We start from the raw sequence: 18,071 nt of genomic DNA on the forward strand, positions 1-18,071 counted from the left end.
GATCTTGAGGGATGAGTAGGAGTTTGCCAGACCGATGGGAGAAGGGGCCTTTCACGCAGAGGGAACAACATGCATAACAGCAGGCAGGCACGAACAAGCAAAAAATGACTGGAGACGGTGGGGATGTCCAACCTCCTTAGCCAGGCCTTCAGGGATGCTCCGGGATCAATCCCATTCTACCCTCTAGAACCTTCTCGCCCTTCCATAGCCCTGAAGGCATGTAAACCCCTCCAGCACTGCACCCTCCCAGGAGCTGCCCTTCTGTGAGGGGTGCTGGCATCTACCACCCCACTCCAGCACCTCTGCTTCACTGTGCTTCCTTTGAGGTCCTGCTTGAGTCTCCCAGCCCCTGGTCACCACCAGAGGTGGGCACACAGCGCGGCCCCCTAAAGACCAAGCTGACCCCAGCCCCGCCCTCCACCGGTCACGGGGCCGGACTAGGGCCAGTCCCGCTATACTCTGGCCCCAGGAGGACGTGGCCTTCTCCACCCAGGCCTCCCTGGGCCCAGCGCTGGCCCTGCATGCAGCTGGCACTCGGGGGGAGCTGAGCGAGCAGGAGGTGGATGGGGAAGAGGTGTGACGGGGAGTGACAGGGGTGATGAGAGGACCCTCCCCATTCTCAGCCTGGGGGTGCAGCCTGGTCCAACTCTAGGGTGTGAGGACGGAAGCTGGGGAAGCCGGAGGGGGTGCAGCCAAGGGGGTGCAGGCGGAAGCGCATGCAGCCCCACCCCCACCAGTGAAGCACCCCCACCCAGCCCGCCGCCCTGGGAGCGCGTACACACCTGACATCCACCTTCCTCCTAGGGCCAGCGAGAGAGAAGCAGAGAGGGAGAAGCTGAGAGAGAGCTGGAGGGAGCAAGCACGGGCCAGGAGTGGGGCAGGATGGGAGGTGGCAGAGAGGGGAGAGCAGGCCGTCCAAGGGCAGGAAGGCAGCTGGTGTGGAACTGTGCCCCGCCTTCTGTTGCCAGCTCCGCCCCTACTGTGATCACCCCAGGGCACGGCACCCAAAGCCTGCACTCCCCACCCCCCATGACAGGTGCTGCACCCCACTCCCCACTGCACTCTGGGCGGGGAAAGGAGAGGAGGAGGAAGAAGGCGAAGGACCTCATCCCCTGGCTGAAGCCCCACCCCCCTCATCAGTTCATCACTCACAGGGGCCCCAGCCCCCCCATTCATCAGCTTGACCCTAGGATGCCCCATGCCAAGGCTGGAGTCCTGGAGGGGGGCATGGATGCCACCCTAGGGTGCCCTGCCTTCCACATCCTATGCCCCCATCCTCCCCATGCCCTATCCTGACCTCTCTCACGCTGGGTCCCTAATATGGGTCCCCCAACCCTGCCAATGTAGGGGCCTCCCTCTACAGCTGAAGACTCATTTTCTGGGCTGCCCCAGGCGCTCCAGCACCTCTGGGGGCACAGCCTTCAAGTACAAAGGCCCTGCTGTTTGTAGCCCCGGGTCCCGGGCCCAGTCCTGTGCTGACCACACACCCCTCTGTGGGTGCTGGGATCTGGAGCACCACGCTCTGTGGACCAGTTACCAAACCCAGATCCCTGTCCCTCGAGCCCTCTCAAAGCCCCACCCACCTCATCAGGATGCCTGCCTCATCACCCCCACAGGCCCCAGGATGCCCAGGATGGGTTCCCTGGACCTCGGCTGCCTTGACGTCCAGCCCCACCCACTGCCCATCAAGCTGGCTCTGGGATGCTCAGAAGTGGCTCGGATCAGGGTCCCCAGGGGGCACTCACGTGTTGTTGACAATCTGAAGCCGCTCCCCTTTCTTGAAAGACAGGTCAGTCTCTGTCCGCGACTCATAGTCATAGAGGGCCACGAAGGTGGTCACTCCGCCTGCTCAGAAGACGGGCATGTCAGAACGGCCAAGGCCCTGGCTGGCGGAGGAGAGCCCTGCACCCTGGGGGTGGGGGTGGGTCCCCCACTGCCAGCCCGGAGGCCTGCTTTCATTTACAGACGGCAGGCTTCTACGCATGGCCCCTGTGTCTATGTGTCTGGCACAGCCGTGAGGGCACGGAGGAGGCACGTGGGTCTCTCACGTGCGTCTGAGCGGGTTCAGGTGACGAGCCCAGCGGGTGATGCTCGGTGTCGGCTTCTGTTTGGTATCTGTCTTCCCCCCAGAACCCGAAGTCCCCAGTAACAGGCATCTTTGTTTTGTTCCTAGAGTCTGGCGCATAGCAGGTGCTCAAGAAACAACCATGAGGTGAATGAAGCAGTGAATGAAGGGAAACTGCCCCCTGGGGAGGTGGTTCTGTGACTCTCTGTGTGACTCTGGGTGCTTCGGGCCATCAGGGACGATCCTGGCTGTGGGTGACTGTCCCTCCTGAAGCCCTCTCTGTGCCCATCTTAAGTTACAACCTCCATCCACACATCCCCCAGCGTCCCTCCCTGTCCTCCGTGTTCTTGCAGAGCAGTTACCACCCACAAACACACGGCACAGTTCGCACAACTCGCTCTTCGCCTCTCTTCCCCAGGAGGGTTTTGTCTGTTTTACACACTGCTTGTGTTCCTGACACCAGAAGAGACCTGGCACACAGGCGGGGCGCCACGACTGTCTCTTGAACAAATGAATGGCTGTGTTTGTGGGTCCATCTGTCCCACTTGGGTGCACGTCTGTGTTCTCACTGCACGTTTGTGCATCTGCGAGTCCGTGGGTTCTAGCTGAGCATGTGTGCACTTCTGAAGGGCTGTGACTGCACGTGTCTGTCTCCATCTGGGAGTAGAAGGCGTTTCTGCGTATGTGCATTTGTATTTGTGTGCATCTGCGTTGGGTGTGTGGCTGTGCCTGGAGGGTGCCCATTCCTGCGTCCCTCTGTCTCTGTGTCCACGATGGAATCTTCAGCCTAACATGTGCACGTGTCCTATATGGGTGTCTCTGAATGAGCTGCCGACTGTGTGTGTGTGTGTGTCCGTCTGAAGGTGTCCCGGTAGAAATGCCCGTGTTTGTGTGAGGGTCTTACCTCTCCAGAACCACATCTACATCTCTTACTGAGCCTCACTCGCCCGGGGCTGCTGTACCCCCTCAATACCAGCAGAGGGCGCAGGGGCGCATCTCGTAGGTTCGGGCCTCTGAAGACCCGAGATCGCTCTCTCCTAAAACCTGCCCCGCCCCCTTGGCCACTCACCGCCTCCAGTCCTGATCCATCTCAAGGCTAACCAGAGCGAAAAGGAAAGCCTCAGACCTGGTCCTCGGGCCTCCCCAAGAAGCCCCCGGCTCTCTGGGCCTCAGTTTCCACCTGCAGCCCTTTATCTCTAGGGCCCTTTATACTGTGCGTCAGAATTCAGCCCTAAAGGCAATGGCGTGTGCACCACATTTTCCAGTTTATAAAGCCTCCAAAAAACTCCCAATAGGCCCTAAGACCAAGTAACCCCTAGACTCCTCCCCATCATTAAGAGAAAGAAACAGCAGCCCAGAAAGCGGGCATCGCTGCCCTCCGGGGCACACCGCCACCCGGCATTCACACTCCCAGGCACACTGACCAGACAGGGGCCCCGCCCTCTGCGGGGAGGTGACTGTGTCCGAGGAGTTGAAGCCTCCGAACAGCTTGGGCTCAGCGGCTGCAGGGGCGAAGGCCGTGTTGGGGCCGCGGTGGCCATCAGAGGAGGCTGGCTTGCTGGGGGTCTGTGAGGAGGGGAAGGCACCCCCACCGCCGCCGCCGCCGCCGCCGCCTCCGTGGGTGTTCTCGGCAGACTCCAGGCTGCGGCGCCGCTGGCTGGCATCCTTGGGCTTGCTCTTGTTGCTGCCCATGGTCCTGGAGACTAGAGAGGACCCTGAGGTGAAGGACTCTGGGAGCAGACAGGGCTACCTGGGCCCCTTAGCCCGCACTTCCACTCATTCTACAGATGGGAAAACTGAGGCCCAAAGAGAGATCTTTGGGTAAGTTACCTTTCAGAACCTTAGTTACTCCATCTACAAAATGGGAATTGTGATGGCACGCATAAAGGGCTTCCTTGGTATAAGGTCAAGCACAGAAGAAATGCCTCATAATCAGAAGCCCTAACTGCACCCCGCCCCCTTCCCCTGAGACACCGTGTCCGTCCCTCCTGGTCAGGGACAGCATCTGAGGCATGTGTGTGTTCCAGGCACCCAGGAGAGGGCTGAGGGTTTGTTGAGTGAATACATGGTTGGCTGAAACTGTCCTACACCAAGGAACGAGGTGCTAAAAGTTGCAACCAGGGCAGGGGTATAGCAGGCAGCTGGAAGAAGGAGAGATGGCTGATAGCTCATTCCAGCCCCAGGGCCTTTGCACATGCTCTTCCTTCCACCTGAATGCTTTTCCTTGACTATTTCAGCAGAGTAACTCATGTGTCTTTCAGTTCTCAGCCCAAAGGCAGCATGTGGGGAGTGGGAGGGAAACGTTTGGGGTGATGGATTATCTTGACTATGTGGATGGTTTCATGTGTGCATCCATGTGTCAAAATCTATCAGACTGCACCCCTTAAACATGTGCAGTTTACTGCATGTCAATTATACTTCAATAATGCTCTTAAGGAAAAAAAAATTCACCTCCTTTGGATGTGCTCCCAAACTACTTTCATTGGTTTAAGTTCCCTTCCTTTTGTGCCTCTTCTTGATAACATGAGGCTTCCCTGGTGGCTCAGACAGTAAAGAGTCTGCCTAAAATGCAGGAGACCCAGGTTATGTCCTTGGGTTGGGAAGATCCCTGGAGAAGAGAATGGCTACCCACTCTAGTATTCTTGCCTAGAGAATTCCATGGACAGAGGAGCCTGACGGGCTACAGTCTGTGGGGTCACGTGACCCAGTGTGTGTGTGTGTGTGTGTGTGTCTGTGTGTGTGTGTGCACGCGTGCACGTGTGTGATTATATGATTATTCCTATGGGCTTTTGTCCATCTAGACACATTGCTGCACTCCTAGTACCTAGAAGTGGCACATAGTAGGTGCTCAATAAACAGCTGAATGAATGAGTGAATGTGTGACTATTGAAGAGTTAGGAGATGTCTAAGCAGGAATCTGGGTGGGCTAGAGATCAGGAAACACAAAGAAACTCAAGTTGCAAACTCCCCAGTGATGACCATCACCCCACCACCCCCTTTTGCTCCCTACGTCCCCATCTACAGGTGCTGACTCCCACCAAGCCTGGCCAGGGTCTCCCCACCCACTATGGCCACCCCTCGCAGCTCCCTCATCTTGGCAGCCCCGATGGGTCACCACCTCACCTGGTGGAAAGCAGGGGCTATCCCAGAGGACCTGGGAAGCAGCCTGAGGTCAGAGCACGAACACCAAGTGTGAAGTCAGGGGTCGTGGACTAGAGGCCCTGCTCCACCTCTGCCTGTGTGTGACCCTAGGCAAGTCACTTCCCCTCTCTGGGCCTCAGTGTCCTCATCTGCAAAGTAGGGATAAAGCAGACTTCTCAGGACTATTGAGGGGATATGATTAGAAAGAGAAATCAGGAACTTCCCTGGTGGTCAGTGGCTAAGACTCTGTGCTCCCAGTGCAGGGTGCTTGGGTTCGATCCCTGCTCAGGGATCTGACCCCAGGTTCAGATCCTCTGTGCCACAACTAAGAACCAGCACAGCCAAATAAATAACGATTTTAGAAAGAGACATTGCCAAGGCGCTGACCCTTGGGTCATGATTTATCTGGCTCTGACTCTGGCAGGCCCAGTGCTAAGTGCTCCCCAGACCCGAAAGAGCCTTCATTCCTCTCAAAGCAAGAGAGAGAGTGAGGCCAGGTATAGCATGGTGGGCTCCGAAGCCAGACTCCCTTCTCTTGGATCCCAGCTCTGCCCCTAACTGGCTCTGTGACCTCAGGCAAATGACTTAACTTCTCTATGTACCCCATTTCTTCATCAGGAAATGACTGTGACAACTGAAGGCAAGGCAGAGTGCTGGGAACACAGTAATCACCCTGCCACACCAGCTATTACTGACACTGTCATTCTGGACACACTGGCGACGTGAGTTCCAATTACTCCCTCGGGGATGCTGCAGGTCCTGGAATCAGTCCAGAATTCCTCTGGGAACCCATGAATGGGGAAAAGTCCCCATGACTGGCTGGGGCCTCGGGGAAGACTGTTTGCCCTAAGCACTAAGCCCAGCTATGCGATGCCCCTCCCTAGGTGAACCTTAGCCAGTGCCTCTAACCCTCTGGGACTCAGGCTGCCTATCTACACAATAGGGGTGTGGCCTGCATGCTCCCTGGGGGCCAACCAGCTCAGAGAATGTGGGGCTGGGAAGGCCCTGGGGAGACCTGTTCAAAAGATCACCAGGGGAGCAACATGCTGATGGGCCTGGGAAAGCTGATTTCTATGGCAACTCAATCCCTTGAGGTCATGATGCCCAGCAGTGCTCATATGGTTGCCGTCCTGTGGGACCTACTGACCCAGTAGCCCACAGCCCCAGGCTTGATGGAAGCTGAGCCCCAACCACCATACCTCCCACTCACCTGCTCCCCCGGAACAGTATTCACAGCACCAACTGTGCAGTAAGCCCTCTGCCAGTCACCACAGGGGGACACAGAGATGGACTGGCCAGGTCCTGTCTCAGGGGGTGCATGGTCTAACAGTGGACTTGTTTGCAGGACTTTGAGAGGAAATAAAAATATAAAAGTTTTTTTTTAATTTTAATGAAGAACTTTCTAAAAGCTCACATTTTCTTTACAAGGAACTAAATGATAAAGAATGAGCCTGCTGTCACTAGAAGTAATCAAGGACAAGAAAAAGAGTCCTTTGACGTGCCATGGAGGGCGAGGGACAGCCAGGGCTGCACCTCGGAGGCCCTTCCAGCACCAAGAGGATGCATGTGCCCTCTTGGGAAGGAGCAAGGAAAAAAGCTCCTGGCCTCTAAGTTCTTACACTGACCAAGAGGACCACTCCCCACTGAGGCATTCAGAAAAAGCATAAGAGGGCCTTCAAGACTAAGGTGGCCTGGGGTCTCTGACTGCAATGTTTGTTGGTTTGGTGGGGTTTGGGTTTTTGTTACACAATGATTATACAAGTACCATGTGTTTGGAGAGAGGTGGGCGGGTTGAGGTCAAGGGCAAGAACACTGGAGAAGACCATCTGTGTGAGTTCCAGCCCTACAAGCCCAGTGTAGGACCCCGTGCCTCAGTTTCCTCCTCTGCCAACTGAGGATAATACCAGTAAGTACCAGGTCATAGGGCCACTGGGAGGATCCATGAGGAAGTACACAGAAGATGCTGGCAACATGCCAGCCCCTGGGCATGGCGGTGGACTTCCTTCCAGTGTCATATAAACATAAGACCGAATCCAGGGACCCCACTAGTGTGCTTGACTCCAAGCTCCCTCCAGGCAGGACCAGGTCAGATTCATTTCCTTATCCCCACTAGGTATTCTGAAATATTTGTGGAAGAGACAAAAGACTAAATGCAAAGACTAAGCACTTTGCATCCTGCTTTGTTCCTGCAATGCCACACGGTCAAGACCATGTATCTGAGATATTCAAAGTCTCCTGGAACCTGGACCTTGTACTGGGCCCTGCTCTAAGCACTTTGCAAATATTGACTCATCAAATCCCCATGATAATCTGGGAGGTAGACATTAATAGTGTCTCTATATTATTGATGTGGAAGCAGAAGCACAGAAAGGTTGAGGCACCTGCCTGAGGTCACACAGCGAGGGTGAGAATGAAAAGAAATGGGGACATGAAACCACATTGAGCAGGTAGGAATCAGGGGTTGCTCATGGGGTCCACCTCCTGCCTTATGGACCTCTCCTTCACACAAACAGCCAGATAGATGCCCATGGCAGATGGGGCATGACTGGATAAGGCAGCCTAGCCCCGTTCCTCTAGAAAGACCAAGATTTCAAATTTTTTAAAAATATATTTATTTATTTACTTGGCTGCATCGTGGCTCTGAGTTGTGGCACGTGGGATCTAGTTCCCTGACTAGGGATAGAACCCAGGTCCCCTGCATTGGGAGCGTGAAGTCTTAGCCACTGGACCACCAGGAAAGACCCAAGATTTCAAGCTCTGACACAGCAGAGTGTGCTAGAAGGACAGCACATTTAGGGAGGGATCCAGTCCCTGCTAGGGTGTGTCACCTTGGGACCGACCATCCTTCCAGACTGTGGTCTCCTTTCTTGAAACAGGACTCTGTCTCAGGGCCCAAACACTAAGTCACCATGAGCTGCCCATTTGAGAAGGGCTAGCTCCACACATCTCTTCCGCCACTTGCTCACTCCCAAGCAGAGATAGATCCCTGGGGTTCAAGAGGAAGTGGGGAGAGCTCCATACTGGGGATGTGTGAGGCTCCCAGAGGAAGGCGGTCCCTTTCCTCTGGGGACCTGCTCCTGACCACAGGCTCAGGACAGAGGACCTGTGCTGTCAATACCGTGACAGGCCCCAGGATGCCCTACAGCAGTGGTCCCCAACCTATTGGGCACCAGGGAACAGTTTTGTGGAAGACAACTTTTCCATGGACCACAGTGGGGGGTTGAAGATGGTTTGGGGATGATTCAAGCCCGTTACACTTACTGTGCACTTTATTTCTAATATTATTACATTATCTCCATCTCAGATCATCAGGTATTAGATCCGGGAGGTTGGGGACCCCTGCCCTACAGCACTTCCCCATCAGTGTCCCCAGGGCTTCATGCTCAGTGGGCCCCAAACTGACTTAGCATCCTCCTCTAAGACTGCTCCGCACTCCACGTTTCCGTCTCAGGGCTGGTTCACGCATCCTTCCTTCCAATCTTCCTCATACACATCCCTCCCCTCACCCTGTCTCTACTCCCTCGAGGCCAGGCCCTTGTCATCCTGACCTGGGTCAGCAGTGGAGACCCCTCCTCCAAAAGCCAGCGGCATCTCTGTAATCCACACAAACAAATGGGGCTTTTGTTCAAAACTGTCCACGGAAAACTGGAAACGACCTAAGTGTTTATCAGATGGGGACCAGATAAATAAGGGATGGTCCATTCACCGAGTGCACAGCTGTGCAGCTAAATAAACAGAAAGAGTGCTCCGTGTGGCCTGGGAAGATGCTCATGATACACACTATTAAGTGAAAAGAGGAAGACAGCACTGTAGAAGGTCCTCTGGGCCATCAGGGGCCTCAGTTTCCTCATCTGGAAAATGGGGACAACAGTGCTACCTAGGTCCGAGGGTTGGTGGAAGGATTAAAGACACAATGCAGGCAAGGGCGTAGTGGGGTGCCTGGCATGTAGTACACAGCAACTCCAATTATTTCTGTAAATTCACGTGTGAATGTGTATGTGCGGATACACACACACGTGCTATAGAGGTTTAGAGAAAGTTTTGGAAGAAGTCCAAGTTCTTCACAATATTTCATCCAAAGGTGTGAAAAAGGGAAAGGAAAATCCCTTCTTTATGTTAAGTGTTGTGTCACTTGGGCTTCCCTGGTGGCTCAGTCAGTAAAGAATCTCCCTGCAATGCGGGAGACCTGGGCACGATCCCTGGGTTGGGAAGATCTCCGGGAGAAGGGAATGGCAACCCACTCCAGTATTCTTGCCTGGAGCATCCCCAAGGGCAGAGAAGCCTGGCGGGCTACAGTCCATGGGGCTGCAGAAGAGCTGCACACGACTTAGCAACTAAACAACAAAAAGAATAAAAGTAAAACAGACATTTTCAGACAATTAAATACCAACATGGGCTTCACCGGTGGCTCAGATAGTAAAGAATCTGCCTGCAATGCAGGAGACCTGGGTTCGATCCCTGGATTGGGAAGATCCCGTGGAGAAGGGAATGGCAACCCACTCCAGTATTCTTGCCTGGTGCATCCCATGGGCAGAGGAGCCTGGCGGGCTACAGTCCATGGGGTCGCAAAGAGTCAGACATGACATTTAGAAATTACTCTCATCATTTTTTTTCAGTGAGTCTTAAAGAAACATATAAGCGCTTCCCATCATCCTCTCTGGATGAGGCCTAAACCCTTCACCCGAGTCCACGCGGCCCCTTGAAGTGGGGCTGCGGCTCCGCCCCGCAGCCCCCTACAGGAGGGCACCACACACTCTCACCTCCTGGCCTTTGCGTAAGCTGTGCCCCTCTGCCTCGTACGCAGACACAACATCCAGAAGAGTCCAAAATAGACTGTAATTCAGTCAGGACATACCCACTCCTTCCTTCCTGACTGAAGAATGTCACCTCCACCTTCTCTAAGGGTGGAAGGAAGGCCGGGAGCTTAGGAATAGAGTGAGGACTCCAGTCAGACCTGGATTCAAATCCCAATGGAGTCAGCCCCACTATCTATTAGCTAAATCTTCTCCGGCAAGTCACTTCACCTCTCAGTTTCCTCATCTTTAAAAGGCGGGTAGGACTTCCCTGGTGCTCCCGTGCTTAAGAGTCCACCTTCCAATGCAGGGGACGTGGGTTCGATCCCTGGTCCAGGAACTAAAATCCCACACATCACGGGGCAACTAAGCGCACACGCCACAAGGACTGAGCCCACACGCCACAACTAGAGACCCAACACAGCAAAAAAAAAATAAATAGGTGAATATCTTTTAAAAAATTAAATGGGGGTAGTAATAAACTTAACATCTGAAATTAAGTGAGAGAGTCCATGTGCCAGGCAGAGAATAAGTGCTCAATAAGTCGCTCAGTCATGTCCGACTCTCTGCAACCCCATGAACTGTAGCCCACCAAGGATCTGTCCATGGAATTCTCCAGGCCAGAATACTGGAGTGGGTAGCCGTTTCCTTCTCCAGGGGAATCTTCCCAACCCAGGGATCGAACCCAGGTCTCTTACATTGCAGGCAGATTCTTTACCATCTGAGCCACCAGGGCAGCATGGCGAGTCTGGACATAAATACTTTTTAAAAAATAAAATAAAATGGGGGTAGTAATAAACTTAATATCTGAGAATTAAGGAGAGAGTCCATGTGCCAGGCAGAGAATAAGTGCTTGATAAACAGCACTCACTGTCGTTTGCTGTTATTACCGATACGAGTGACCCGAGGACAAATAGCAAGATGAAGCAAGAGTAGATGGCAGGGACCTGAAAGCCGAGCACAGAACTGAGAACTTTGCTTGCAGTCCATATCAACTGTCCCCGCAGCACAGTGAAGTGGGGGACTATAACTACACCCTCTTTACAGATGGGCTCAAAGTTCAGAGAAGCCGGAACTTTGCCTGAGGCCACACAGCAAGGCAAGTGCAGCTCAGTTGAGATGCTCAGGTTCAGGGAAGTGCAGTCAGAAGGTACCTCTGGGGCCCCGCTGATGCTCTGACTACCCCAGGTGCTCCCACCACTCGACCATCTCCACCTCCTTAACACAGAGGCAACTTGGGTCAGAGGTCAACCTCTAACATCACCATCCATATCTCCGGATCCTTCAGGGAAGAAGAAGCTTTATGGAAGGCCTGGATGAGAACACCAGATTCAGAAGCCAATTTACCACTTTCTAGTCGCACAGCCTCCAGGGGGCCTCAGTTTACTCCTCATCAAAAATGGGAATCTATAATTGCACCTACATGATTAAGCTTGAGAGGAAATCATGAGGTAATACTCATACAGTGCCTGGAACACAGGAAGTGCTTCCTAAATACTTGCTATTATTATCATTACTATGGAAGATTTCTTTTCATATCCTTGCTCTCTTTTCTAACAACTCTTTTAATTAAGCAACAGCTTCCAAAATTCCTAGTATGTGCCAAGCCCTGTGCATGACCCTGGACAGAGTATCTGGTAGAACTGATTGGAGCCAAGGCTTACAGAAGCCACTTCATAGGGAAAGAGTCCAGAAAAGACAAGCATGTCTACGAGTTAACTTTGCTCTACAATGCTTGCCAGTGCAATGAGCTAAGAAAAAGAAATGGAAGGGATAAAGAGAATTGGAAGACAGAAGACGAGTTTCATCATGTGCAGATGTTATCAATGTATATCTGAGAAATCCAAGAGAATCTGCGATAAAACTATTGAAGAAAAAGTAAACTGAGTAAAACAGAAGGAAATTAAATGTAAATATCCCAAAGTCAATAATGTAGCTACACATCAACAGCAATGAGGAGATAAAATGAAAGAAAGCTTAGCATGACAAAAATATCAGTTCTTCCTAAGTCAATCTAAACACTGAATGTGATCTCAATGAAAATCCCAGCAGGATTTTTTTTCTAATTAGGCAGGTCAGTTTTCAAGTTTATGAGTAAAGGTATAAGAATAGCCAGGAAATCATAAAAAGAAGAGTAGCGAAGAGCAAATAGCCCAACCAGAGAGTACAACTTACTGACAAATTACATACGGAAAACTGTGTGATATCACTACAAAAAGAGACAAATTAATGGAGCAGAACAGAGGGGCCAAAAATTGTCCCCAAACACATGGGAATTTAATATATTACGAAGGTGGCATTTTATAACAGTGAGAAAAAGGTAGGCTATTTTTAAGATGGAGTTGGAACCAACGATCTTCCTTCAGGAAACAATATTGGAGCTCGATCTCACTCAACATGCCTATAAGTTCCAGATCAATCATATTTAAACTACACAAAAATGGCATCCAGATGGACAAGAAAGTAAAACTATTCATAGACGTCAGAATTTTGTATATAAAAATTCCTAAGTACGCTAAAAAGATTAGGAGAACTAAATAAACAAGTTCAGCAAGTTGCAAAGTACAAAATTAATGTATAAAATTAAAATGTATACACTAGCACAATAAAAAATCCAAAAATTAAATTAAGAAAATAAATTATAATATCAAAAGAAGACTTAGAAATAAAATTAACAAAAGAAGTGCACAACTTATACTCTGAAAAACACAAAAATTGTTGCAAGAAATTAACTAAATAAACAGGATGAGAGCCCACATTTGTGGATCAGAAGACTATGCATTTTAAGATGGTTCAGTTCAGTTCAGTTCAGTTCAGTCGCTCAGTCGTGTCTGACTCTTTGTGACCCCATGAATCGCAGCCAGGCCTCCCTGTCCATCACCAACTCCCAGAGTTCACTCAAACTCACGTCCATCGAGTCGGTGATGCCATCCAGCCATCTCATTCTCTGTCATCCCCTTCTCCTCCTGCCCCCAACCCCTCCCAGCATCAGAGTCTTTTCCAATGAGTCAACTCTTTGCATGAAGTGGCCAAAGTACTGGAGTTTCAGCTTTAGCATCATTCCTTCCAAAGAACACCCAGGACTGACCTCCTTTAGAATGGACTGGTTGGATCCCCTTGCAGTCCAAGGGACTCTCAAGAGTCTTCTCCAACACCACAGTTCAAAAGCATCAATTTATTAAGATGGTAATAGTCCTCAAACTAGTCTATAGGGTCAACACAACCCTTAAAAAAAAAAAATCCTAGCTAGCTTCTTTGCAAAAACAGACAAACTGATCCTAAAATTCATGCGGACGGTCAAGGGACCCAGAAAAACCAAAACAATCTTGAAAAAGAAAAACAAAGTTGACGGCCCACACATCTCAGTTTCAAAACTTGCTGCAAAGCGCTGGTAATTAAGACAGTCTGGTATTGGTATGAGGACAGATTTAGAAATCAATGGGAGCGAATTAAGAGTCCAGAAATAAGCACTCACATTTATGGTCAATTGATTTTTGACAAGGCTGCCAATATAATTCAATGGAGAAAGAAGACTTTTTTCAATTAAGACTGTGGAACAACTGGATACATTCAGGCTGAGCACCTTCCTCAAAACCCTACACAAAAATTAACTCAAAATGCATCACAAATCTAAATGTACAGGGTAAAACTTTAAAAAATCTTATAAGAAAATACAGGCATAAGTTTCAACACCTTGGATCATGATGGTTTCTTAGACATGACACAAGCAACCAAAGAAAAACACAGATAAAACTGGACTTCATCAAAATTAAAAATTTTTGTGTGTCAAAGGGCACCATCAACCATAGGTATACTATGGCTGTTCATGGTGATGTTTGGCAGAAACAAACACAATATTGTAAAGCAATTATCCTTCAATTAAAAATAAATAAATTTAATTATTTTAAAAAAAGGGTGGGGGGACACCAGCCAGAAAGATGGAAAGATGGGAATTACCTGGCAGTCCAGTGGTTAGAACTCCATGTTCTCACTGTTGAGGGCCTGGGTTCGATCCCTGGTCAGGGATCCCACAAGCTGCATGGCATGACCAAAAAATTTTTAAAAGGAGAAAAAAGAGAAACAGACTTATGGACACTGTGGGGGAAGGAGGGGAAGGGATGAATTGAGAGAGTAGCATTGAAATAAATATATTACCATGTGTAAAACAGAGCTAGTGGAAAGCTGATGGGGTAGGAGGTGGAAGGGAGATTCAAGAGAGAGGGGACATGTGTATACCTATGACTGATTCATGTTGATGGATGGTAGAAACCAACAGAAAAACACTGTAAAGCAATTACCCTCCAATTAAAAATAAATTAATTTTAAAAGAGAGAGACAGAAAGTAAAAAGAATCCACCAAATGGGAGAAGATATTTGCAAATCATGTATCTGATAAGGGACTTGTGTCTAGAATATGTAAATAAGATTTACAACTCAACAAACAAAGAGAGAAATGACCCAATTTTAAAATGGGCAAAGGATTCAAATAGACATTTCTCCAAAGAAAATATACAAACGGTCGATAACTGCATGAAAATATACGCAACATCATTAGTCACCAGGAAAATGCAAATCAAAACCACAGTGAGATAGAGCTTCACACCCACGAGGATGGCTATAATTGAAGACAGAAAACAACAAGTGGTTGGAGAGGATGTAGAGAAGTTGGAAACTTCATACATCACTGGTGGGATTATGAAATGGTGTCGCTGTTTTGGAAAATAGTCTGGCAGTTCCTCAAAAGGTTAAACAGAGTTGCCATATAATCCAGAAGTCCCACTCCTAGGAATATACCCAAGAGAAAAGAAAACATATATCCGCATAAAAACTTGAATGTGTCCATAACAGCATTGTTCATAATAGCCAAAAAGTGGAAACAATCATATGTCCATCAACCGATGAACGGATAAATAAAATGTGGTATACCCATATAACAGAATATTATTTGGCAAGAAAAAGAAGCGTGTACTGATACACGCTACAGCTTGGGTGAATCTTCGGAACATGCCAAGTCAAAGAAGTCAGACCCAAAAGGCCACATATTACACAATTTCCTTTACATGAAAGATTCAGAATAAACAAATCTATAGAAACATAAAGTAGATTAGTTACTACCTAGGGCTGGGGGAGACAGGTTTGAGGGGTCGTGGGGACTGACTAAATGGGTTACACAGTCTCTTTCTTGGGGGGAGGGGTAATGAAATTGTTCTAAAATTGATTGCAGTGATGGTTGTACAACTCTGTGACTGTACTAAAAACCATTCAATTGTACACTTTCGGCCGGAGATAAATTGGCAAATTGGGACTGACATATACACACTACTATATATAAAATAGATAACTAATAAGGACCTGCTGTATAGCACAGGGAACCCTATTCAATACTCTGTAATGACCTATACGAGGAAAGAAGCTAAAACAAAGAGTTAATATATGTACAACTGATTCACTTTGCTGTACAACAGAAACTAACACAACCTCGAAATACACAAATTGTACACTTTAAATAAGTGAATTGTCTGGTATGTGAATTCTATACCAATAGAGAGAAGTGAAAGTCACTCAGTCCGGTCCGACTCTTTGCCATCCCATGGACTATACAGTCCATGGAATTCTCCAGGCCAGAATACTGGAGTGGGTAGCCTTTTCCTTCTCCAGGGGATCGTCCCAACCCAGGGACCGAACCCAGGTCTCCCACATTGCAGGCGGATTCTTTACCAGCTGAGCCCCAAGGGAAGTCCAATAGAGGTATGATATTAAAAAGACAAAGCACTACACCAGAGGCCATCTGTTAAGATCCATCTATTAGATTGGCAGGTTCCCACATTCTAGAGCAACCTGTGTTGGTGACAGCTAGGGGAAGCAGAGGGTGGGGTGTGAAGGTTCATCAGCACCACTTCCATGAAGGGCCATCTGGCCACATCTACCAAAATTACAACTGCACACATTCTCAGACCCTGTGATTTGGGACTATCTAGTGTTCCTCACACAGGGCCACTAAGTGTACAATGGAAGGCATGCATCACAGAATGATCTGTAATAAGCAAAGCAATCTTAACTAATTAAATAAAGCACTGTCTCCATCCACACAATGAACACTATGTAACCAGGGAAAAGACAGCAGTAGTAGCAGAAAACCATCTCCAAGGCACACTGTCAAGAGCAGTCAGGTGTAGACTACAGGATACACCATGTGTGATCATTTGTGGGTTTGTTTTTTTTTTTTTTAACATACATGCTTCCATATACGCCCTGGAAGGACATACTGGAAACGCCTCCCCATGGCTGCCTCTGGCAAGGAGATCTGAATGCCAAAAAGGCTTTGCTTTTCCCTGCCTTCTTTGGTACTGCTTGAATTATTTTTTACTGTGTGTGTTAATGCTTTTTCTTTCCTTTTTAAGAAAAAAGACAGGCTTACCTGGTTTCAGATCCTGGTGTCGCTCTCTCTCATAGCTGGGCAAGTCACTTCACTTCTCTGAACCTCTGGATTCTGCAAAGGGAGGGCTAATAATAGTCTCCACCTTGCAAGGTTGTGGTGAAGGATTAAATAAGACAAGGCCCCACAGGCATGCACAGGGCCCCCACTGTTTCTGTGTCTGGCGCCTAGTGGTAGGTGCGTGGTCCGTGTGGGTTACTAATATGTCACTATGGACGCCAAGGTGGATTGTAACAGGTGCCACCAGAGAGCCTCAGACTAAGTGTTCAGAGCATCAGCAATCCCCTCAGCCTCGGAGAAACTGGAAGGGCTTCCTGGGAGAGGCAGCATGTAAAAAGGACTTCAAAGTCGAGAAGGAGGTCCACAAGCAGAGACGACTGGGGCTGGTGCATCCGGCAGAGAGTCGCGCAGGCAAAGGCCGGGAAGTAAGAAAGCCCCGGGTGTTTGCGCAACCGTGCATTCACTGCCTCCTTCACCAAGCTCAGCTGAATACTGACGATGCACCAGGCACTGTCGTGGGACAGACAGACAAAGCCAAGTAGCTGGACCAGCCGAGGGAGGAAGTACAGTGTGTGGAGACAAGGGGCTGGGGCAGAGCCACACCCAGCTCCAGGTGCTCAGAGAGCAGACCAGGAAAAAGAGGCTCAGAGAGGGACAGAGGCCACCTAAGATCACACAGCACCTTCTCAACTTCCGGAAAGGGCCTCTCCCAGCTCCACCCTCCCTGTGTCTCTGAGGCCTGGAGAAGAGGAAGCCTATAGGGGCCATCCCACGGTGTGCTCAGCAAAAGGAGGATACAGATGCCATCACAAAGAGGAGGGACAACTGGTTCTCAGATGATAACAGCACCTGGTTGATGGGTAGAGAGCCTCCTGTGTACCAGGCACCAGGCTGAGAAGTACATACAGTCCACAAGCCCAAGTGAACCTTCTGCAGCCCTACATGGTCAGTCCCATTTTGCAGATGAGGAAACTGAGACCCAGAGAGGTCAAGTGACTAGCCTAAGGTCACACAGCTCAAAAGAGACCGCATCAGCAGGCAGACCATCTGCTTTTGTCCCAGGGCCTATCCCCCGAGGGAGCCACTGCCAGGGCCTGCATCAGCAGTCATACTCCTTCTTAAAAGGGCCCAGGGTGTAAGCTGTTCTCAGCCAGTCCAGGAATGTGTCCTGATAACAGGACCAGGGGTGGGAGGGGTGGGTGGTGGAGGTTGTGCGGGGAAAGTGGGGGCAGAGGAGGGGGAAGGCGGGGGAGGTGGGGGAGGGGCACAGCCCATCTGCATCGTGCCTCTGGAGGGAAGGGAGCAAAAATAGCCCCATCGGGTACCCGCCGGAGCCAGGTGGGTGGGGTGCAACATCCTTGTGAAGAGGGATCCTGCCACGACCCATGGCAGGGCCCCGAGCAAGTCAACCAAAGCCTCGTTCAGTACCATTGCTATTGTTCAGTTGCTCAGCCACGTCCGACTCTGCGACCCCATGGACTGCCCCACACCAGGCCTCCCTGTCCTTCACCGACTCCTGGAGCTTGCTCAAACTCACGTCCATCGAGTCGGTGATGCCATCCAACCATCTCGTCCTCTGTCGTCCCCTTCCCCTCCTGCCTTCAATCTTTCCCAGCATCAGGGTCTTTTCTAACAA

General features: G+C 50.0%; 1 protein-coding gene across 7 annotated transcripts in view; it reads right to left on the reverse strand.

The window, feature by feature from the left end:
* SRC (SRC proto-oncogene, non-receptor tyrosine kinase) overlaps nucleotides 1-18,071 on the reverse strand; it is a 55,847-nt gene that overhangs the window by 17,870 nt on the left and 19,906 nt on the right. Inside the window, exons 2-7 of one of the 7 annotated variants that reach the window (XM_086331900.1) lie at nucleotides 16,418-16,489; nucleotides 13,957-14,034; nucleotides 6,417-6,553; nucleotides 5,189-5,355; nucleotides 3,490-3,768; nucleotides 1,746-1,845 (exon numbers count right to left, since the gene is read on the reverse strand). In XM_086331900.1, the coding sequence (XP_086188026.1) occupies nucleotides 1,746-1,845; nucleotides 3,490-3,757 (368 nt within the window). In that variant the 5' untranslated portion in view covers nucleotides 3,758-3,768; nucleotides 5,189-5,355; nucleotides 6,417-6,553; nucleotides 13,957-14,034; nucleotides 16,418-16,489. The remainder of the gene's footprint in view (nucleotides 1-1,745; nucleotides 1,846-3,489; nucleotides 3,769-5,188; nucleotides 5,356-6,416; nucleotides 6,554-13,956; nucleotides 14,035-16,417; nucleotides 16,490-18,071) is intronic. The other 6 variants (XM_086331901.1, XM_086331899.1, XM_086331902.1 and 3 more) reach the window with 6 other exon arrangements.

This window comes from Bos grunniens, chromosome 13, assembly GCF_055505025.1.
Source record: "Bos grunniens cultivar Pamir isolate PY7600 chromosome 13, Bosgru_T2T1.0, whole genome shotgun sequence".
Lineage (NCBI taxonomy): Eukaryota > Metazoa > Chordata > Mammalia > Artiodactyla > Bovidae > Bos > Bos grunniens.